At 39.2% G+C, this 23,900-nt stretch overlaps 1 protein-coding gene across 3 annotated transcripts in view; it reads left to right on the forward strand.

The window, feature by feature from the left end:
- The first annotated feature begins 6,380 nt into the window (after positions 1 to 6,380).
- The window catches only part of PAQR3 (progestin and adipoQ receptor family member 3), a 54,386-nt gene continuing 36,866 nt past the window's right edge, over positions 6,381 to 23,900 (forward strand). The window contains exons 1-8 of one of the 3 annotated variants that reach the window (XM_075204564.1): positions 6,381 to 6,516; positions 7,440 to 7,592; positions 14,339 to 14,547; positions 15,821 to 15,983; positions 18,269 to 18,424; positions 20,476 to 20,673; positions 20,760 to 20,850; positions 21,297 to 21,440. In XM_075204564.1, coding sequence (XP_075060665.1) covers positions 14,363 to 14,547; positions 15,821 to 15,983; positions 18,269 to 18,424; positions 20,476 to 20,673; positions 20,760 to 20,850; positions 21,297 to 21,439 — 936 coding nt within the window. In that variant the 5' untranslated portion in view covers positions 6,381 to 6,516; positions 7,440 to 7,592; positions 14,339 to 14,362 and the 3' untranslated portion in view covers position 21,440. The remainder of the gene's footprint in view (positions 6,517 to 7,439; positions 7,593 to 14,338; positions 14,548 to 15,820; positions 15,984 to 18,268; positions 18,425 to 20,475; positions 20,674 to 20,759; positions 20,851 to 21,296; positions 21,441 to 23,900) is intronic. The other 2 variants (XM_075204563.1, XM_075204565.1) reach the window with 2 other exon arrangements.

Here is a 23,900-nt window from a genome sequence, read left to right on the forward strand (position 1 = left end):
GCTGACAAAAACAAAGCAAACAAGGTAATGGTCTGTGTGTGTAAGAGTTCCTTGGATTAAGAGATGACAATCTGGCCAGACAGAAGAGAGACATAAGCAGGCTTGGAGCTCTGGAGAAATTCAACAACATGTAGTGAGACACGAATTGCACAAATCCAAAATCCACGCCAACACACCCTGTTGAACGAAAGGCAACAAATTAATATGGCAATATTAGCTCAGACAACTTGCATTTTGATATCAAGAGATTGAGCAATGTATTGGCATGTGTAAAAAAGCCGGTATTATAGTGTATAATAATGGCTTGTGTGTTTGGACTATACCTAGGATTCTGAATGCACTATTTGACTTAATTTGAAACACCAAACCCATGTTACATAGCTAGCATCTGCCCATATGTTTTCTTTGTGCAACCACACATTGCAGGCTTAGTAACGACGACATTATTGTATGGAGCACACTCACTGGCCAATCACATTTTAGTGCAGATAGCACTATACTACTTACATTTGACAACACCCTTCACCATGGCAACATCCACCAACTCCAAAAGGAAGTGCAATGGCAGAAAAGCCAGCACTGCAGGCCAAGTGTAATCTAAAGGCTGTAGATATAAGAAAAACAAATAAAGTGTCAATAATGTGCACTCCTCAACACTATATGTGCTGATCAATAAACTGTAGAAAAACCAAACATCAATTATGTTGCCACATTAGGCTGTAGATTTAAACTACCCCATTAACGTGCATTTAGCTAAAGACATTAAGGCTAAACTTGGAGGCATGAAGCTATACTTTCTACACACATTGTAAAGGTAAAATACAGGTAGACATGGTTTTTCCACTATTATTACACATATAAACCATTTCACTAACACCAGACCATGTCTATTCATATTCCCATTTTGAATTACCATACCTTAGATAATCAACCCTTGACTAAGCTTGCACATGATTTGACCACTGATCTTTTAAATGTGAAGATATTTATGTTTTGTTCCAAAAATAACCAAAAAATACATTGACCCATTACATTGTAACATGCTTTGTCCACTAGAACATTTACTTATTTTTTATCCTTTGCTCTCCTTAATGACTCAAGCACAGAGTGTTAATGTGTCTTTAAGGTAGGGTCTGAAAAACCACACTTCAAATAAAGGTATTAGAAAAAGAAAAATTTTTTTTTATAACAGCATGGACATTCTTAATGCAAAGTGTTTTAACAAGGGGTATGTAATAAAACAATATCTGGTTTCTACTTACCACACACACAGACAAATGTGGACTGTCAATAAGCAAGCACTAGACACCCAAAAAACACAATCCAGGACCAAGATCTGTGGGGGGAGGGTAAACAGGTACAAAATAAATCAATATAGATGGATAATCTTTGTGTGTCACTACAGTCGAGAGGTATCTATGCAGAGACACATCCCAGGTCTACACAGTTGCCTCAATATTCAAACTCTGCAGCTAATTAAAGACTTTTCCACTAACCTTCAACATAAAATTCTTTACCATTAGGACCTTTCAGCATAATTTTCTCTCTGTATCTCACCAATATCTTTTCCAAAAAATAAACATGAGTGTTGAGCAAGGTACAGCAATAAACTGCAGAGATTATGAAACATTTCACCATTAATGGCTACTTACCCAGAACTGTGAATCTCCCAACAACACAGAAGGCCAAGCAAGGCATTTTTAAGTAACACTGTAATTAGTGAATTAAATGCAGGTGAGTAGGCCGGAGAGTATGCCGGACACGTCATTAGGAGCACGCAGGTGCGTTCTAATTAGCCAAGTGTGGTTTTGTGTAAAAGTGACCTGACATGTGAGCAACGTTTATTTTCTGTAGGGTAAGTACAGAGTATAACGATTATTACAGATGTCATTAATGAGCTAAGCTGTTAGTGTTGTGGCAATAGTATGGGTAAAATAGTTTTAAGTACAATTATATGACGTATGATTCATTTGCATGTGTTACATTTAGATGTGCCACGATAGTGTAGTGGTTATGTATTTCACCCACCAATACTAAGTGCAGAAGTTCAAGGCCCCAGGTCAACCCTAAGCACCAAGTGAGTTAATAAAACACATTATTAAGCATACTCCTAAAATTAAAAAAATATATGCAACTGCTTGCATTTAGCGTAGGATTCACAAACGTGCTTAATTCGCGTTTGTTTGGTGACATTTTTGCAGCTCCTGCTGCTTTAGTAAAACAGTGTTTTTATTCATGTGTGTGTTTATCTAGGGTTAATATTTTAATACCACGTTATCCATCATGCTGTTCATATTAATTGCAACATGGGCAATTTATCAGGTCTAAGACAGTCATTCAGCTGTGCTAACTAGTTTATGTGCAGTTTGGTGTTGGTGTTTCAATGTGAAGTATACCTTAGTGAATAAAGAAATGAGCTTACAACAACAAGGTAATGAGTTTGAACCCTGAATGATGCGTGTATGTGGCTAACCTTGGTATATTTACAAGTTTGAGGGTATTTATTCCACTCTGTGACTTAGTATATGTTTTGGTGTGTAAGGTGGCTATATATGTGGTTTAACAGTGTTATCAGCTACAACACAGCAAAGCAAATGTTGGCAAAGACTTTGGATTTCAAAGACAGGAATTCTGTACTGGCAACAGTGGAAAAAGCTAAGTGCTCTACCAAATCAAATTGTAGAAATGGGAGCTATAAATGTTCTATTTGAGATTTGTATTTATCAACATGGATATATTTCGATATGCATACATTGTGACTCTGCATGCACCAAATCTTTCTGGGTATAATATTTCCAAGTATTGCCATCTTTCCCCATGTTTTAAGGGAAACAACTTATGCTAGAAGTTGCTGGTCATCTTTAATTTGTATTCTATTCCCTTGACATCACCACTTGTACAGTGGTGTAGCAGTTAGGCAATCCACCTTGCAAGCTTGCTACGTGGGTTCAAGTCCTCACCAATTCTCTCGGCTCTTAGGGATCATTAATATCCTTACACTATTTGTGTTGCTGTTAAAAGTGTCCCTATGGTAATAGTACACTTGTTTTAAATTTGCATAAATCATGTGTGTAAAACCCTAAAATATCGTTTCGAGTTATTATATGTCTATTAATATTATTTGTTATTGCAAACGCACCATCACCAACTGTCAAATCAGGCATGGAACATATTGAGACTAATGATATTGGTAATTGTTCAGAATGGTTGGAGATTTATAAAAAATATTTATGACAAAGTCTATTGTTTGGGAGACATTTTACATAAAATGAAATAATTACCCATGCAGTGTGCACAACAATTCCGGCAGTGGAATGAATGTGGAATGCACTGAGGCAACCATTCCGGCAGTGGAATGAATGTGGAATGCACTGAGGCAACCATTCCGGCAGTGGAATGAATGTGGAATGCACTGAGGCAACCATTCCGGCAGTGGAATGAATGTGGAATGCACTGAGGCAACCATTCCGGCAGCCGGAATGAATGTGGAATGCACTGAGGCAACCATTCCGGCAGTGGAATGAATGTGGAATGCACTGAGGCAACCATTCCGGCAGTGGATTGAATGTGGAATGCACTGAGGCAACCATTCCGGCAGTGGAATGAATGTGGAATGCACTGAGGCAACCATTCCGGCAGCCGGAATGAATGTGGAATGCACTGAGGCAACCATTCCGGCAGCCGGAATGAATGTGGAATGCACTGAGGCAACCATTCCGGCAGCCGGAATGCACTGTGACCTGGATTCTCCCCATAATGCTGAGAAGATATGTGGCTAGCAGTGTACAGGCCTATAAAAGCCAGTCCTCTTTACTGAAGAGGCAGTAAGCAGCAGAGGGCGCTATTTCCAGCTAACTAATTCCGGCATTCCGGCAGTTCCGGATTGAGGCCAAAGGGCCAAACTAACATCAAACATGTTGCACTAGCGAATTGCATTGATTAGAACGGGGTATGTAAAGCAAAAAAAGCTTAATTTACACAAACATACTAACGGAACATTTGTAAGATATGTAAAAGCTCAATAAAAAAAAAAATTCAAAAAAAAAAAAAAATGCCACAGGCAGTCTGTATTGATATGTATGTATGTTGTGCATATTTCGTTTTGCATTTTAAACGCAAAAGATGCTCCTAAAGGCGTTTAATAGTGGTTTTAGCTAGCTGTATTGGAGTTAAACATGACCCTGGCCTTCCTTAACTTTTGTGAAAGATTTGAGACAGGAGTGACATCAGTTTCACTCATCTGGGCAGAGGGAACGCCTACTATTCTCAAGTGAAAAAGCATAACGCCTACTTTACTCAAGTACTATCTCATCTCCGCCCAGTCCGCGCCTACTCTCCGCCCATTCCCACCCATATGTTCTCAAGTGGTCAGCAGTCATCTCAAATCTATTTGCGTTGGAGTTTGAGATTGAGTCGCCTTTTGAGAGCTGTATCTGCCGTGCTTGAGTAGCGTATGTAGTGTTTTGCGCTGCTTAAGTGTTGTTTCGCGCATGCGCAGAGCCATTTAGCAGATGCGTATGCGTTTGCGAACTTTGATGAATCGGGCCCATATTGTCTATCCTTGACACTACTCTGAAAGGGGATAAAACAGGTAATCCATGAATTGTGAATATGTATTCCACCAAGTACACAATTGCCTGCTCCTGTTTTCCCTACTTCTTTTCCTATTGCATTAACCTGTGTTATATTTAAACCTGTGTTATATTTATTGAAGGATGGCGCTACCATCAGTAAAGTGGTTGCCTATAGCATCATGGTTTAGAGTGCACCTTAATCACTGAATAAGTAACAAATTGTCACATTTAACAGGCAGGTTCAATAGGCTGCGATCAGAGCCGTAACTTAGAATTCTAGCGCCTGGGGCGAGAAAGACAAATGCCGCCCCCCTAGCACTCAAATTTAACCAAATGAACCTAAAATATTCCTAAATTGCGCCCCCCTTTAGCGTTGCGCCCTGGGCGATCGCCCCTGTCGCACAGCCCTAGTTACGGCCCTGGCTGCGATGTTCTGAGGAACATTGTGGACGCAGTTTTTAATACCTGTAGTACGGTAAAAATCAATGCTAATTTTTACTCACAACTCTATGGGGTGCGAGCAAAGATGAGTGAGATTTTCTTTAGTGAGTGAGAAGGAGTGAGAGTTTCTTGTGGCCGTTTCGGAGACACCTCGTGCTGATTTTTTTATCAAATTAATCTGTCCCATAGTGTTTTATTTTTCCCAGAGTCTCTGCAGTGAGCACCTGACACCCTGGGGAGTTAAATTAAACACAACTCCTTACTACTTGGTTGTCAATAGGGGAAGAGGGTGTGCTTATTAAATGAAATTAACTTCATTGGTATTGCACACTTCTTACCTGTGAAGCTACTGGCTTCTGCTCCTAAGTATAAGTAATAGAATTGGCCCTGAATTGTAATATCACAGCACAACACCAAAATGGCTGACACAGAGGAGTAAAAGCCGGGAGCTTTACATCACTTATGTCACTCAATTCCTGCATGCACCACAACAAGTAAGAAAGGTGGAAGTTCCAGGGGCAAAGCACCTGATGTGGGAGGCTCCTGAGGGGGGCACCTAGGGCAGCCAGAGCACTTCCACCATGCCCGACTGTAACCGCATACATTTTCTTTGCTTAATTGAGCATAATACAGAGGAATGTATATACTATGTATTTACTATTTAAGAGTAACATAAAACTATGACTAGTAGTTCTCCTCTTTACAGTCAATACAGAAATTGTGTTTGGCCCCTCTGCTTTCTGACATATTTTGCACTTTAGCGGATAGAACTTGGAATTTCTAGTGGATATGTACACAATGGTATTCATTGAAAGAGAAGGCACACAATGGAACTGTGCCAACCTATTAACTTTGTGAGATGATTTACTAGCGCCTTCACAAAAGAAAAAAAAATTGAATTAAAGATTTATAACAACCCTGTTTTGCATACATTAATCCCTTCACATACAGCACAAATAAAAAAATAGTCACTTGTACAAAGTATACCAATAAATCAAAACCTTTAACATTTATAAATTCAGCCAGTTACTGCAATAAAAAAAAACTATTCTAAAACAGTATAGATAATTGTGCATCAGGTGAATCGTTTGATATGAGATCATAACGGAATAAAGCAAGCTGTGAAATTCTATACAAATGTTGATAATGATAATAACAAGCACGATTGTCAACTAATATAAGAATTTTTACATAGAGAGCACAGACATAAACGAGGAAAGTTAGCATTGTTTCCAGAAAAAGTGGCTGCCCTAAAAAGACGTAAAGTAATTGCATCTTCTTTCTTTACCAATAACACCAATAGAAGATGTGTATACTTCAGTGGCTGGTACTTTGTCTTTAATAGTAAACAGCTACACTGTCACCAGCTGAACCTCCTCCTTCTCACCGGTCGCCGCGATGACGTCACAGAGGCGGATGACGCGACACGCAAGCTGGCCGGGTGGATGGGTCACTGCTCTATGTAGACAGATGGGAGCAACGGAGAGAGTGCAACGTGAGGGTGAGTGGGGGCCGGCTTGGGAAATCAGACACCGCTGTGCCTCCCTCTCTTGTGCATTTTATACATATATTTATTTGTGTGTCTGTTCTAGTCTATGGATCTGTAGTTCTAGATAAATTGTAATATGTTGTTTTTACAGGAAAGGGTTTATATATTTTTTTCTTGTGACATCAAAGCCTGTCATAATTCCACGTGACAAAAATAGTTGCTGTGTATGTTTTGTATATGTTCTGGGATACTGTTACACTATGAGTGCTGCAATTATGGGTGTATTGGGTTGTGATGGAGCTTGTGCCTCCTTGAGTGTTATGACACTTAAAATTATTATTGAGCAATATTAACTCGTTTTTTAATAATAAAAAATGACTTTTTTGTGTTCCCAAACTTCCCAGCTTTGTTAGGACTCGCATGTCATAGGGGAAGATTCATCAACCTAAAAATCCCCTGAAAACTGCAGCTGTTGGAGTTTAAAGCATTAATATAGTAATGAGGCTATTTATTATTAGCTGATGGCAGCACATTTCGGAGATATCTGCTGCAGTCACAGCCTTTTCATTTGCAAAATCCAGTTCTCATAGGTGTCTATGGGGACTGCTATTTTGCCCTATTTATCAAGCTCTGAAAATAGGAGCTTGAACTTGGTAGCTAAGGGCTTCTGAAGATCTTCTCACCCCAGCAGACTTTGTACTTTCCCCATCGCAAACTCAGCCATGCCATAGGAGGCTGTAAGTAAAGTGATCGCAATAGCTGTCCCAGCTAATCAATTTGAATAAAATGCCATGTTAATTCATTTCTTATCATTGCAATAAGAAATGAAAATTAACTTGAGCAATTTAAGTTTGGTTATACATAGTCCTAATATATGAACTTTGCAAATTACATTATGGCCTGCCTAATTGTGGTGTATTTTATTGTGTTCCCAGGTCATATGTTAATACATATCGTTTTTCTTACCTTTGTGAATATCTTACAAAGAAGCCTACATATAAGCAGTCTATATTGAGACAAACTGATGCAGCTGGCTTGGGCAACATGTTTTGAAGAGCGTCAGATTGTATGGAATTAAAAACATAAAGGTAAATGCTACAGAAGGTTTGTAAAATACATGTAAAATGTGTGCTTGCAGAGCAACATAAAGTGTTTATATTGAGTGAAATCTGTCCATCATGTTCTCTGTCACTCCTCTGTTGCAGGTTGTTGTGTCAGGAGGGAGGTTCTTCTCTAACTAAACAAGCAGACAGTGACAACTAGGCAGATTTGCTTTGCACAGTGTGGATTAGCTGATTCATACACACGGGGGCAGGGCCAGTGATGTCTCAGTTTTTTGACCTGTATCAGATTATATCAGGACATTGTCCTAAAGATATGTGAGGGATTGGTAGTGGGTAGGGAGCTAATGCTTTTTAACAGCAGTGGGATGCCAGGTTATTGCTGAGCAATGTATTTTGCCTTCATAATTCATATCAGAAAATTTTAATTTTGAGGTCCTATACATCAAATGAGTGGCCAATCTTATACAGGTTAAATATCATTAATATACAGTACTTATACTCAAAATGCTTATGATAGTCATTTGTGTAAGACATTAATACAGGCTAACATTTCACTTGCCACCTCAAGCACCAGAATGTCTAAGCACTACCCTGCATTTAAGTATGAATGTTTATGCCATGCAATACAGGATGTAAAAGCAGCTTGTTAAGGCGTGGCCTGGACGAGCATGGAGTAGCAAGCACAGTTACGAGCTCTCCATCCCAGATATCCTGTTGATCTCCGTTATAGTGGAATAAAGAAACTTTTGGACCCAAAACTGTGCATCCGAATAGTTGCTGTACATAGTGTACCTGTTTTGATAGTGCTCTTGCCATTTTACCCGAGACTGGGAGAGAGAGAGTTGAGCATCTGGGTAGAGGAATACTACAGGCAGTCTGTGGCAGTTTGTGGCAGTTGATGACTGCTGGGACATAGCGCCTCTGTAATACCACATACTGGCCTAGGTGAGCACAGCCTGTGATATCCATCTGATACAGGTACATTTATATCCTTGTACAAGTGAGGAGTAACTGAATTGGGCTCTGGACTTATTTGATTATCATTATCAGTGTTGTTGGAGGAGATATACCTTTCTCTGTGAAGATAACTGGCTGCACTGCACTGCTAGCAATACAATCTGAGCTGTACACCTATATGTAATTTAAGCTATACAGGTTACAGGGTTGCATATAAGCTTATAGGATAAATATCATCCCATCTTACTGTGAAATTATGGGCAAACATAACCAGTCCACCGCAGCGGGAAAATTGGACCGCTTTGCTCGCTCCTCCACTACAGCCTCTGGTTCAGGAGATGCATCACATCCCGTTACCCCCCCTTTGTCAGCTCCACTGGCGGACCCTGAAGTTACATTACAGCAGGTCCTGCAGGCCATTGGGGCATCTGAAAAGCGTGTTACGGATAAAATAGGAGAGGTGCAGGTGGACCTCTCTCTTCTCCGGCAAGACGTGCAAAAAATCAGGGAGAGAGTGGGTGAAGTGGAGACACGTGTGTCTACATTGGAGGACACTTCTGCACCAGTTGCGGGCCGGTTGGAGAGTCTGGAGTCGCAAGCCTCCCTGTTTAAACAAAAGCTTACGGATATGGAGGGACGTTTGCATCGCAGCAACATTCGGTTGGTTGGATTGCCCGAGAAGGCAGAAGGTGTCTCCCCAGAATCCTTCCTGGAAAAGTGGTTAATCCAACTGTTTGGTACAGATTCATTTACAGCCCAATTCGCGGTGGAGCGGGCCCACCGTATTCCAACTCAAGCACCCCCTCCTGGAGCCCCCCCACCTTCATAGCCAAATTGTTGCACTATCGTGACCGAGATACCATTCTACGCTTGGCTAGGCAGAAAGGTTCAGTGGAATACAATGGTCAGCGAGTAGCAATGTATCCTGACTTCGCTCTGGATGTACAAAAGAACAGGGCTCAATTCATTCCGGTGAAGAGAAGATTGAGAGATTTACAGATCCCATATGCCATGATTTTCCCTGCCCGGTTGAGAGTGGTTTCAGAGGGCCGTACATCCTTTTTTGATACTCCCCGAGAGGCTGCAATTTGGTTGGACCGCCTAGCTGCTGCTGGACGCTGATGCTGGATGAGTACTTTTCTATGTCTCTCCTCATAGTCCTTTGGACATTGCTGATTTGTCATTGATATTATGCATGGTATTTGCTATACATAATGTAATTTCTCTTCTGTGGTAAAAAAAAAAAAAAAAAAAAATGTATTTCGCTCAGATGGGGTCTGTGATTTTCAAACTAATGTTGAAAGGTCCACTGTAAAAAAAAATAAAAAAAGGTAATGGGCTGGAGAGCCCATGGCTTTAAGGCCGTTCTTTTCCTCTCTTGTCTCAATTCGCCCCTTTTCCTTCCTTCCTTTTCCTTCCTCTATCTTCTGGTATTTTGCGGGTTGGCGGGTGATCTCTTTTGGTAGTGTGCTGGCCTGCTGAATATCTTAAGGTAACTTTAGTTAGGGTTTAAGGTATACTTAAGTTGGGTGGAGTATACAGGGTGGGGGTGTGGGTTTAGTATTAAAGTTATTTAAGTTGTGGGTAGTTTTAATGTTATCGTAAATATATAGACAAGGATTATATATGCTTATAAGTATATCAATGTATGCTCTGCAGGCGTGTGGGATGCGGGGTAGTGAGATAAAAGGGACTACTATTATATGTATTCTGGTACATCTGATTAGGAGCTGAAAATTCTCTCCTGGAATGTGCGGGGCCTAAATAATGCTGTGAAACGTTCTCTTGTACTAAGACAAATTAGAAAAAATGATCCTGATATTGTTTGTCTATTGGAGACTCACTTACACGGTGATAGAATACTCGCCCTTAAAAAAGCATGGGTAGGTAGGGCTTACCACTCTACGTACACGACTAATTCTCGAGGGGTCTCTATATTGGCACATAAACGTCTCTGCTTCTCCTTGGAAAAAATTCAAGTGGATGCAGGGGGAAGGTTTGTACTGATGAAGGCTGTAATTAATTGGGTTCCGGTAATTCTGTTAGCTGTATATATACCCCCACCGTATAATGGTGAGGTGTTAAGGAAATGTGGAGAATTCATGGCATTGTTCCCAGATGTTCCAGCCATTTGTATAGGGGATTTTAATAATGTGATAAATGGAGAGGTGGACAGATGGCGAGAGAAAAATGCTGTAGTTGGCAACTCTAAGTCGGCTTTTTCTGCTCTGGTTGAGGAAATGGGGTTAGTAGATGTATGGCGTTTGAGGCACTCAGAAGATGTCCAATTCTCCTGCTTTTCTACATCACATAATGCATTTTCAAGAATTGATCTGGCTCTGCTGTCACACTCTCTGGTACCGCTGGTAAGTAGCGTGGAATATAGGGCTAGGGGAATTTCTGACCACTCGCCCCTCTGCCTATCTATTGATTTTGCAATTAATAGAGGCCAGTCCTTTTGGAAATTAAATCCCTTCTGGCTCTCCTTGATGGGTACAGGAGCGACCTTGGTGACACAGTGGGAAGGCTTCTTTGTAGATAATCTGGTAACAGCAAGGCCACCTATAGTTTGGGACGCTTTTAAGGCTTTCCTAAGGGGGACATTAATTGCTGGCATAGCTGAAATTAAAAAGTCGTCCAGACAAAAAGAACAGATATTAGAGAAAAAGTGTAAATCCTTAGAAGCACAATACATTGCGGACAAAACTGAGGTTGCAAGGGGAACATGGCAGTTGGCCCAGAGAGAGCGGGTAGAGTATGTATTTGAGAAATCCAAACGTAAATTTCTGTTTTCTAAGCATGTACGATATGCAGAGGACGATAGAAATGGTAGCTTCCTGGCTTATCTGACAAGGGCGGAGAGGGTAGATGCAGCAGTACCGGTTATCTGTGATGACAGTGGGGTTAAGAAGTATCTGATGCCTGATATTGTTGAGGTATTTCATAAATATTACACAAATACATATAAGTCACAGGTCAGATATGACATGGATACGTTATAGCAGTATTTGAATGGTATCTCCTTTCCTGTCCTCTCCGATGATAGTAGGGAGTTTTTGGACTCACCCTTTACTCTTGAAGAGATTGATATAGCTATTATGTCATTCCCTAATGGTAAAGCCCCTGGAGTAGATGGAATCCCAATTGAATTATATAAAAAACACCGGCCCTTTTTTGTGTCTAGGTTGTTGGATACATTCAGCGAGCTGGGTGAGATTGGCGCTCTTTCCCCTTCAATGGCAGAGGCAATAGTGGTGGTGCTGCCTAAGTCAGGGAAAGATTTGTTGTACCCTGAGTCCTACCGCCGATTTCACTTTTGTCAAATGATGTTAAGATTCTAGCAAAATTACTGGCTTTGAGGTTAAGTAGAGTGGTGCTGGAATTAATTCATCCGGATCAGACGGGATTTATGCCGGGCAAGTCCACGTCTATCAATCTTAGAAGGCTGTATACTCTCCTGCAGGTACGGTCACCCTCTTCTGAGCGCGAAGTTGTGGTGTCCTTGGACGCAGCCAAGGCGTTTGACTCGGTGGAGTGCCCATACCTGTGGGAGGTATTGTCCCGATTTGGAGTGGGCCCGGAATTTATAAAATGGGTTAAACTTTTGTATTCACATCCAGTGGCGCGGGTCTGTGTCAATGGGCATCTTTCTCAACAATTTCAATTAGAGCGGGGTACTAGACAGGGATGCCCGTTGTCTCCGTCCCTGTTTGCATTAGCAATAGAGCCGCTGGCCTGTAAGATCTGGCATGATAGAGAAATTGTGGGACTTAGATCAGAGCACAGAGAGGATAAGGTGGCATTATATGCAGATGATATGCTGTTGTTCCTTTCAGATCACGACACTTCCCTAAAACATTTGCTGCGGGTTGTTGATGGATTTGGGGTTTTTTCCGGCCTAAAAATTAATTGGGATAAATCTAGCGTGTTCCCTCTGGGATGGGAGTGTCCCGTGACAATGCCAGAAGGCTTACAGTTAAAATGGGCATCGAAATTCAAATATTTGGGAATATGGATCTCTAATACCCCCGCTGAATATGTAGAACTTAATTTGCGGCCCCAGATCAAATACATTAAAGAAAAAACTCATGTATGGAAGAAGCTCCCACTTTCTGTCTCCGGTAGGATAAATTTAATTAAGATGATGGTGCAGCCAAAGTTTTTATATATACTCCAGCAGTCACCTGTATATATTCCACCCTCCATTTTCCGATGCATTGATAGCTATTTGATTTCATTGGTTTGGGGAGGGGGAAGGGCTAAGGTCAAGCTCAGCTCGCTGTATAGATCCAGATCTTCTGGTGGATTTGCACTTCCTAACTTGAAATTATATTATTTTGCCTCTCAATTGGTCCACCTTAAGGCATGGGTTTCGGAACCCGATTACCATGAGCTACATTGGGTGTTGGTACACCAATTTAATTCTAATCACACTCCCTTACAGTCACTGCTGGCGGGGCGGCTTGGTATGCGGGCTCCTCCGCTCCTGATTCAGGCAGTTAAGATTTGGACAATCTAATAAAATAATGAAACAAACTGACATTGATCCATATACTCCTATCTGGGGGGCAAAGAAATTTGAAAAGTTGAATACAGTGAAGAGGGCCAGGGAGTGGTCTCGGTTGGGTGTGGTGTCGGTAGGTCAGCTTTATGATACAAATGTACTTAAATCCTTCGAACAGTTGGTTGGGGAATTCTCTGTACCCAGAACAATGTTTTATTCTTACCTTCAGTTACGACACGCCCTCAACACACAATTTAAAGGGGAGACTTTGGTGTTTGGGGTGGATCCACTGAGGAAACAATTACAGGCCTTGGGTTATAGAGGTCTGATCTCTCGAATGTATTCATGTCTTCTCTATGAATCCACTGCAGATGATTTGGATGGTTTGAGGAATCAGTGGGAAATAGATATTGGCCCTTTATCAGACAAGGAGTGGGAAATGGTTACAGACAGTACTAAAGGTTATACTTCATCATTAAAATTTCAACAATTACAGGTGTTTATCTTACACAGGGCCTACTTTACCCCTATTAGATTGGCAAAATTTCGCCCGGATGCTACCCCTTACTGTCCGAAATGCAATTCGATCAATGCTAACTTTTGGCACCTTCTATGGGAGTGTTCATGTATACAAATCTTCTGGCGAAGGATCAGGAGATGTATTCAGGTTACTGGAATTGAAGTGTCTCTTAGTTCACCGGCCACTTGTCTCTTTGGGCTCCGATTGAAGGGGAAAGTTAATAAACTGACAAAAATGTACATTTCACAGTTATTGATGTTGGCTAAGGTCTGTATAGCGAGGCTGTGGTTGGCCCCGACGAGTCCCACGGTTAAAAATTGGAAGGCACTGGTCAATACCACCATAAGGCACGAGAGATTTGTTTATACTAGCAGACAGGCTCTGAAGGAATTTGAGAATATATGGTACAGATGGTTAGAGTCTCCATTCTATCCTATGTCATCTAGTACAGATGCTCTATCTACTTAAATGTATGGCTACCGCAGTTCTTATAATAAGTATCTGAGTCCATGTAATAAACCCTGCATGTGTAACATACTTATGTATAAGCATTTGCGATGTATGATCCTGAATGAATATAGCACATTTATTATTATTATGCTTTAATGTAATCTTGTAAATTCCGTCATTTAATTCCGATATGTATGCGATTTGTTTTTCTTTTCTTTTTGTTGTTTAGTATGTTTCTATCTTAAAAAATTTCAATAAAAATACTGGATTTAAAAAAAAAAAAAAAAAAAGCAGCTTGTTATGACTGTATTTTCCTCATTATCTTTTTATGTTCTCCAGGATTGACTGAACTACATTCCCATCATGCACCAGAAACTGCTGAAGAGTGCCCACTACATAGAGCTGGGTAGTTACCAGTATTGGCCAGTGCTGCTTCCCAGGGGAATCAGACTTTATACCTATGAGCAGATCCCGATCTTCCTCAAAGACAATCCATACATTACTGATGGCTACAGAGCTTATCTTCCATCACGTTTGTGTTTGAAAAGGTGAAATAGGTTACATTTTACAAGGACTTGAAACATAAACAATGTTTTGCTATAGTTATTTATCAGTCCTTTGTTTGAGTGATAAATACGACCAATCTTAGGAGCAGATTCAGTTCTCATCGTTGTTCTTCAGAACAATGTGGCCGTGGTATTTGACAGGAAATCTCTGCTGATTTTTTTTTTTTCTTGTGGCTCACGGAGCTGCGTGCAAAAATCAACAGAAATTACTGTAATAATCCACAGCCGCATTGTTCTAAAGATCAACGCGGCTAATTGGCTCTGCCCCCAAATATAAAAATTCCATGTCTGTTTCCTTAGCTTTCTGTCATGTCCTATTTCACGAAACCCAGGATATTGTTACCTAGAAAGAAAACTGAAAATTCATATGCCTTGTTTGCCTTTACATAGCAAGCAATGTGAATGCTAATGTACTTACATTTTTTTTTGTGTGTGTGTTTGGCAGCCGCCATACAGCGTGTAACTCTGTGCATGACAGGAATTCGGTGCTTATACTGCCTGTGTTGTGCAGTGTACAAGCTAGTTAATGTATATGCAAAAAAACAAAAACTTCCAGTGTGCTATTAGTCTTGGTTTGACAACATTTTATACCCTTTTTTTTGTTTGAACAACCAATCAAAGCAATACATCACAGTTGTCATATAAGCTGACTTGCTCATTACAGCAAAACTTCAATTAGATTTATAAATGAACCTTTCATCATAAAATCACATTGCCAAGGTCTTACTTAGTATGTAGCACATTATGGAATCTAGTAACTAATATGGCCACTTTATAGATTTATGTTAATTTCGGTTATCTGCCCAGAGTTGGGAGACTTTCCTCCACTTGCTGTAATCTCATGCAAAGAGAGTAAGGAGGGATAATGCTGGTGGCATCTATCATTAGGAGACTCTTGCATTAAATGCTAACGATGGCACTTTCTAGGGCCATCTTCTTTACAAAATAAGACAGGTGCATTTTTTAATTTAAGGTTTTCTGGCTATGTGACTTCAAATGAGGAAGGACCCGGAAGACCCTACAAAACCCTCTGAAATACTTTTTTATATATATATATATATATATATATATATATATATATATATATATATATATATATATAAAATGGGTATGTGTATGCTGGCTACATAATAATTTGTGAAAAATGTATGTGCAATTTGTTTTATCACTCTTTTTTTAATAAAGCAAATACCTGACTATTTTGTTTATATACTGATCATGCTCTGTTGATTTTACCATTTCCATTCTCCTGCAGCCTATTTGTTTTATCCAATGAGACCGTAAACATTTGGAGTCACTTGTTCGGTTTCCTGCTCTTCTTCATTCTGGGGGTTTACGATATGATGTCCGTTCTGCCATCTGCAAATGCTTCCAGGGAAGATTTTGTTATCTGCTCCATCTGCCTTTTCTGTTTTCAAGTAAGCATGTCTGACACAATCATTTAATAGCCACCTAATATAGCACACAATGTGAGCCAAACAGGTTATCGTTTACAGTACATGGGTGTGTGAAATGCATTATTCTTATCATGTGTATCTGTTAAGTATTGCACAATGACGCATACTCCTGCCCTATTCTATGGAGCTGTAGCCAGGAACATTACCATTGGAACTTCAAAAGTAATAATTATCATCAATGAATAGAGGCACTTGTATAAATCCTTTGTTCTGAAACCTGTCCAGTTTCTCACAGAATTCAATGGGAAACACTGTTTCCCTGCAACATACTAGAGTTCTTCAACTGTAAAAACCCTGCAGCATTTTCACAGTGAATGAGCTTTGTGTTTAGAAATAAAGTACCGAATCCCATATGTTACAAATTGGATATAGGTATATTTGCAACATTTGAACTCCTTCGATAAAGTTTGGGTTCTGATGCAGAAGAAAATTGTGTCTTCTCAAAACCCTTGTTTTACAACCACCATATCTTTTATATATTTAATAGAGATATGTCCTTCATTTTTAATCCAAAAATGGAAATCCAAACCAAGTTATTTTAATCTAATGGGATGTCCGTGAGGAATTACAAATCGGGTCTTTTAATCAAAAGGGAAAAAATGTAATCCAAAAAGAAATATCCTTAAGGATATCCAAGCCATATTTTATTTTTAATCCAAAGGGAAATTTAGTAGCAAAATAAATTAAAAGGGCAATGTGAACAGCAAATCAAATGCAGTTTTCTGATTGTGATTGGCTGGCGGTGAAGGGGAGTTGTGGGAACTCCCTGTTTGATCATATGACAGTAGAGATTGAATCTCTATTGATGGGGGGGAGAAAAACAATTACTATGCCTGTGCAGCTACATTGATGCCTTTGACCCATTCATTTCAATGGAGTTTCTACATATAGCGCATGGGTCATTGAACTCGAAGGGAAAAATACAGCACTACGCTGGGGCACATTACTATTTATTACTATTATTTACTACTTTTATTCTGATCTTAAAAGAAGACCTTAGCCAAAATAAGAAAAAATGCAGTGAACTATGGTTTTGACGTCTTTTATTATTTTTACACAGTTAATGCAATTCCACAAAAGTCATACATTTATTATAAGCTGTCTCAGATTTATATGAATTTTAAAAATGTTTGTTCTAGTGATTTGCTATATTTAATGTTGTAGTTTATTAAGTAAGTTCTGTGTATTTTCTTTTTATAAAAACATTATTTTTACTCCCCAACACTACACCATTACACATGTTCTAAAATTAGTGAGACTGTTCAGAGACCCTCTTTGTTGTACTAGACCAGTGTTGGCTAACCTGTGACACTCCAGGTGTTTATGAAACTACAAATCCCAGCATACCCTTCCAGCAATTAACTGCTATATATTGGCAAAGCATGCTGGGACTTGTAGTTTCACAACACCTGGAGTGTCGCAGATTAGCCAACACTCTACTAGACCCAGGGATAAGGTGGAAAAAATGTCTAAATCCAGGCTTGGGAACATATCCTCCCAGCTTCCTAAAATAACTGGCTACTAAATTTGTCTTTCTATTTTAATTTCCTTATATTTCAATTTGTTCACTTCAGATTTAAAGAAAAACTACAGTCTTCTATAGAATTTAATAAATTAGTGGCGCTATATAAATAGCTGATGATGATTTGCTGGCGCTATATAAATAAATGATATGTATATATTCAATAGTGGTATGCCCTTTATTTTGGAAACAGTATATAAATACATTATTTAATGGATTTTATGTAGAACAAATAGTCGTACTAATTTAATGTCAACCTACTAGCAAAACAACATTGTCTGTCACCCCTGCAATACAGAAGAAATGCACTACCTGCTACAGAAGAATTGTGACTTTCATTGCTGTGGACACCTTATGACTGACAAAGGAATTTAAATAAATTTTGTGTTGTTTTTTTTTTGTTTGTTTTGTTGTTTTTTTTTTAAATGGTCTCCTATTTACACTTCCTGTTTGTGCATGAAAATAGAACGTTTTAGAGCACAGTGTATAGAATTTCTAATGCAATGGTATGAACTTCTGTTTTTCATTTATTAATTAAACATATTAAAATTACATTAAGGAGAGGTGTGCAGGAGCTCTATATATATATATATATATATATATATATATATATATATATATATATATGTACCCATGTTTATTATCAATGTTTTGGGATGTTGCATAAATGGGTGGCCGTATTAGTAAAAGTTATTTCAAATTTTTTTGTTTGTTTGTTTTTTAGGTCTGCATGTTGTGCTCTGTGGGGTATCACCTCTTCTGTTGTCACCGTTCAGAGAAAACTAGCCGGCGATGGATGGCATTGGATTACGCAGGCATTTCAGTCGGGATCTTGGGTTGCTATGTCTCTGGGGTGTTTTATGCTTTCTACTGTAACAATGTAGGTAATCATTCTCAGTTTTCATTCTTGATCAATGTAGGAAACCATTCATTTCCTTGCTCAAATCAATGAAGCCATCGCAATGGTTTCCAGTGCCTCAGGCAAGGTTTTATTTTGTATTCTCCAGACCTTGAGTCTTATTTATCTTGCTAATGAGCACTGTTGGGAGCTGAAGTCCACATAATTTTCATGAGTGAATTTCCATATTAAAAATAATGAGTGAAGGGACATTTTGAACTCGTGCCTTCTGTGTGTTCTGTTTGAAAATGCTTTGCCAACTGCATCTGCAGTGTGAGTACTTCAAAAAGAGTCTTTTATGGCAGGAAGGGAAATGCCAACTGAGCCATTTGGGGTTCATTAACTATAGTCTTAGATTGGGGAATTGACTGGGTCAGTGGTCTGTCGCTAGATTTTTGGAAAGATTATATATGGGATGCTACAACTCTTTTATAATTTCTTTTAAACGATAATTCAACAGAATCAGTAATTGTTTAATAATTGCTTACTTTTAATAGAATGATACTCTGCTGCTTATCATGAGAACAAATGAATTTGTATAATATGTTAAACTGCTTTGCTTTGGAAAATTGTTATTGTCAAAACTGTTTGCATGAAGGTGCTAGACAGGGGAGCATTTAAACTCCTACAATGTTGATGACTTAAAGTTAGTTAGTATGGGAGCATGTGTGGTGCTGAGGTGACTTGAGACCACATATCTGCATCTGAACAGTCTTGTTATTTGGAAGCAATTGGGGAATTTCAAAAGTATTCAGCCAATAAGAATAGAACACTTGGTGCATGACTAAAAGGAGGACAAAGATCCAACATGCTTAACTTGAAACTGGCTACAGAATTCATTCAATACTACCAAGCTCCTACTATGCAGTCCCAAGATAGTGGTGACCTCTTACCCTCCTGACCTCTATCACCAGAAGATTTCTAGACTCCATTCCTAACAGGCAATGGAGATGGCAACTGACTTCCACTGATATGTCAGTGCTGCCTAGGGGAAGGGATCATTGCAAACAGTCATGAAATATTTTTTTTTTTCGGGGGTGTGGTGAATCATAAAGGGGGTATGAGCTAGGGGAATGAGTTCTCATATGAAGAGTTGTGTATCAAGCAGCCTTTTTAGAGCCATGGTGGTGGGTGGGGGGGGGGGGGGGGGGGGGGATGGGACAAGCAAGCTACTGAGTTGAAGATTTGAGAATGGAGAGCAAGGGCTAGATTTACTAAGCTGCGGGTTTGAAAAAGTGGGGATGTTGCCTATAGCAACCAATCAGATTCTAGCTTTCATTTATTTAGTACATTCTACAAAATGACAGCAAGAATCTGGTTGCTATAGGCAACATCCCCACTTTTTCAAACCCGCAGCTTAGTAAATCTAGCCCCAAGAATTGAAAAAAGACGACCATGGTTGTGTTCCTGTTGAAGGGTTTGACAGTGTTTTTAATTATACTGTTCATATATTCCATATATAGGGTGTGCCCAGACCCTGGTGGTAATGGTTTGGATTAAGGGAACATTGGGTTGTTTCCAGTATGCCTAGCTAACAAGTGTCAGCTGAAAATATGTCTCACATTAGTTTATTTTGTAGTAGGTTGATGTTGTCTGGCGAAGATAAATTGATTAATCAGTAGTAAGGGGTCTGTGAGAGAGGCGATGGTTGGTCGTGCTATAGAAATGACTGATTTCCAATTCCCTAAAGAAATTTTTGTTGGGAATATTAAATATGGTCTGGATATTGGCAAAGAAAGGAAAGACATTATACCTTACAATACCAGTCATGTCTTATGCCGGCTGCCAGCCAGAGTTCAAATAAGTGTGTGAATAATAATCCTGGAGGAAATTGGTATGATTGAAGGAAAGATAGCGTAGTTTTCACATCTGGAAAAAAAAAAGTTAAATCAATTTGGCTATTAGTTGACCTTTAAAAATAGTCAAATGTCATCTTCTCTTTAATTAATGCAGGGATTTGGTCTAGTTTCTTATTGAAATTTTTTGTTTATTATGCTTCTGGTATACATAACCATTTCCTTAATTTCTTCCAGTATTGGCGTCAGGTGTATTTAATCTCCGTGCTAGCTATGATCTTGGCAGTGTTCTTTGCTCAAATTCATCCCAGCTACCTCACCCAACAATGGCATAGACTGCGCTCCATTATATTTTGTTCGGTCTCTGGTTATGGAATAATTCCCACAGTCCATTGGATTTGGCTAAACGGAGGTATTGGGGCTTCTATCGTCCAGGTATGAGCAACAGTACTAAATTAATTTTGTGTTTTGATAGCTGAATCGTGAATGGATCATATTAACGGTTAGCTTTTCTTCTCCAGGAATTTGCCCCTCGTGTCATTGTGATGTATACAATCGCAGTCGCTGCTTTTCTGTTTTATATTTCCAAAGTTCCAGAAAGGTATTTTCCAGGTAAAAATAAAAATTTCTAATAATAGTTTTTGTCTGTAATTTAAATATCAAATGCTTTAATCTGCATAAATGAAAGCTATGGATTACTTTCTTGAGCTGTCAATTTATTTTTGCTCAACAATCCTTATGGTCTTGATTGAAACTGTTCCAGTCTTCAAGTACAACATGTACAATGGTGCCCAAACTAGCTAACAAAATTGTATGATCTTGGCAGATTAAGCAGCATGTGACAGCAAAATCAGGGCTAATATATAGCTACGCAACGGGCAACTTGCAGACGGAAAGAATTCTGCAACGGTTAAGGTTTAAACTCCAAAAACGATTGCGGCAAGATATAAATGTGGTCTTTTTTATTTCATTTTGATTTTTAATGCCAATATTAAAGCAGTTTTGTTTATTTTCCTATCCAATTCATGGAAATGTGATATTTATGGTTGTTTATGCAGGACAGCTAAATTACCTTGGTTCCAGTCATCAGTTGTGGCATGTACTTGCAGTGGTAATGCTGTATTGGTGGCACCAATCTACAGTGTACATAATGCAGTTCAGACATAGCCAGCCCTGTCCTGCACATGTGGAACATCTGTGAGGTAAGATATTGACACTGTTGTTTCACAGCATTGTTTGTATAACTGATGTCGCTACTAGTTGTGATGCCACACTCTAATTGAAAATGCAGTTGTGTTCTCACGTCTTTCCTGGCACCTAGTAAAATTCATCAGTGGAGATGAAAATGTATAACGGAAGTGATATCATGTACTTTCCCTGAGCTTGAATCCTCTGCGCCCTCTGCCACATGGTGACAGCGAGTGACATGGAGAGAGACACATGACACATATGAGGGAATTATAACAATTGTGTCTGTATCTGAGGGCAGCTGTGCAGTCACTGTACAGTATGTCTGTAATTGTGAAAGAGACACTAGCTAGCCCTAACCCCCCCTTCCAATATGACATGGGTATTAGTTTTGGCGCCCTATTCTCAGTGATGTCTCCCTGCCATCTGTCAAGAGGGAGCAGCTGGAGGGATAGGGTGATCGCGGTGCCAGACTTGGCATGTGTGGAAGGTGTGTTATAGAAGGCCTCCAGTTTGAGGTACAACAGCAGCTTGTTCTGAATGAAGAACTGCTAGCCCACTTTCCCTATCAGAGTTCTAGCACAGTGGCTGCTACTTGTCTTCATATACCTGGGTGGCAGCTCGGTTCTCCACCCCATTAGGGTGAAAGTCCCTACAGTGCCTGGATCATTCCCAATGTACATATTACAACACTAATCCTGAGGTTGTGCTGGAATGGATGAGCTCTGCATCCCACACTCTCTCCGGATCCTATAGGTGGTTCATGGGCACGCAGCTATTATTTATCTACACAGGGGCCATGTCCTCCTTGTTGTTGTGCTACTTTGGGAAAGAGCTGATGGCTCAGTATAAGCAGCATCTGCTCTTTTCCCGACTGTAATGCGACTTAGACTTGCACAAAACCCTGGAACTGCAGGCTCATCTGTGCAAGCACACGGGGGGAGGTGAGGCATACAGGTCTGGGGCTACTCAGTGTCGGCGCTCTTCAGAACTTGGGGAGGGGGGCTTGCTAGCCTAATGCTATGTGGAATGTGGACATCTCTGTTTATCATGTGCGTTGTACTTGTAGCTAACAGCTTGTAATCGGTCTAATGCTGCCTGTTCCTGTGTACATGTCAACCTATAGTCTATTTTGCATTTATGTTTCAGTGATGCCAGTGACTAACATGTCAATAACGCTTGCTTTTGTATTGTTGCTTACTACACCTATCTGTATATGCACTTTGAGATCATATAATGTGGGTTGCACATGAGTCAGTGTTTAATGCCAATATCTGATATCTTTGTTTAAATAATTTTGCATTTTGTGAAAAAAACAGCCATTCTTCGTGTATTTAAATTCATTGCAGCTTATTGCTAGTCATTCACAAAATGTAGGTTAAAAATACAGAGGAAGATAGTTTATCCTCCATGTATAGTAGATTCATGAGGCTATAATTGAAACCAATTTCTGTTTGTGATACATCCACATAAAAACTTCCATATTTAAACAAAAAAAAAAACAACCTGCATGTTTACAAAGATCTGTTAATCTTATTATAAATGTAACTTTGACTAAATCTCAGCTTGTGATCAGGCTAATACAGAACTGTTTGCACCACAAAAATATGTACTTTGCATTACATTCTGGGTTAAAATATTTAATATGGCATCTGTATGTTATAGTATATAAGAAATGTAGAATGACATATGGGTAAGTGATCTATGTTTGATCTAATGGTGTTTAGAATCAAATTTTTATATACACAACACTATCGTACAGTAGAACAAAGTATTAAAAATAGTTATTAGTCAGTGACCGATTTTTGAAATATCAATCATATAAATCCACGATATTAAGACTGTTGCGTCTCCGTAGTGGAGACTCGCCAACAAAATTGATAAAAACGCTAAGGGCTGTCTCTCCCCACACACCATCGATATCAATCACCTCAGTTACCATGTCAGTCAGCACTTTAGACCCATATTTTGATGCAACATTTACTCTAAAAACAATCTTTCCAGTGGTGGCAAATTACTGTTTCACTGTTTAGTGGATGCATTTTGGCATAAATATTCTGTGTAAAGGGAATTTGACTGCTTAATATTTAAATCCCATCATATTTACTTCTACTATTTTGTTATAACCTTATCATCGTTGTTAATGCATTTTAACAAAAAAAACCCGTTTTCTTCAGTTAAAGGTGGTCTAATCCTAATTTCTTTTTATTTTCCAAATGTAAATGTTATTTGATACATGTATAAACATATTTGTTTTGTAGGACTTTACATAAATTCTATAATGACAAACCACGCTGTGAACATAGAGTGTAGCATATAAGATATAGGAACATATGCGTTCTATTGTCATTTTTTGTTTTCTAAACTGTTCTCATAGGTCTGTGTTAGGTTATTATGCTTTGCATATTTCAGTACATGCATGTATAATAATAATCTGTATTTCTTGCGTATTTTAGGTTATTGATTGTATGTTA

The sequence above is a fragment of the Mixophyes fleayi genome, chromosome 1, assembly GCF_038048845.1.
Source record: "Mixophyes fleayi isolate aMixFle1 chromosome 1, aMixFle1.hap1, whole genome shotgun sequence".
In the NCBI taxonomy this organism is placed as follows: domain Eukaryota; kingdom Metazoa; phylum Chordata; class Amphibia; order Anura; family Limnodynastidae; genus Mixophyes; species Mixophyes fleayi.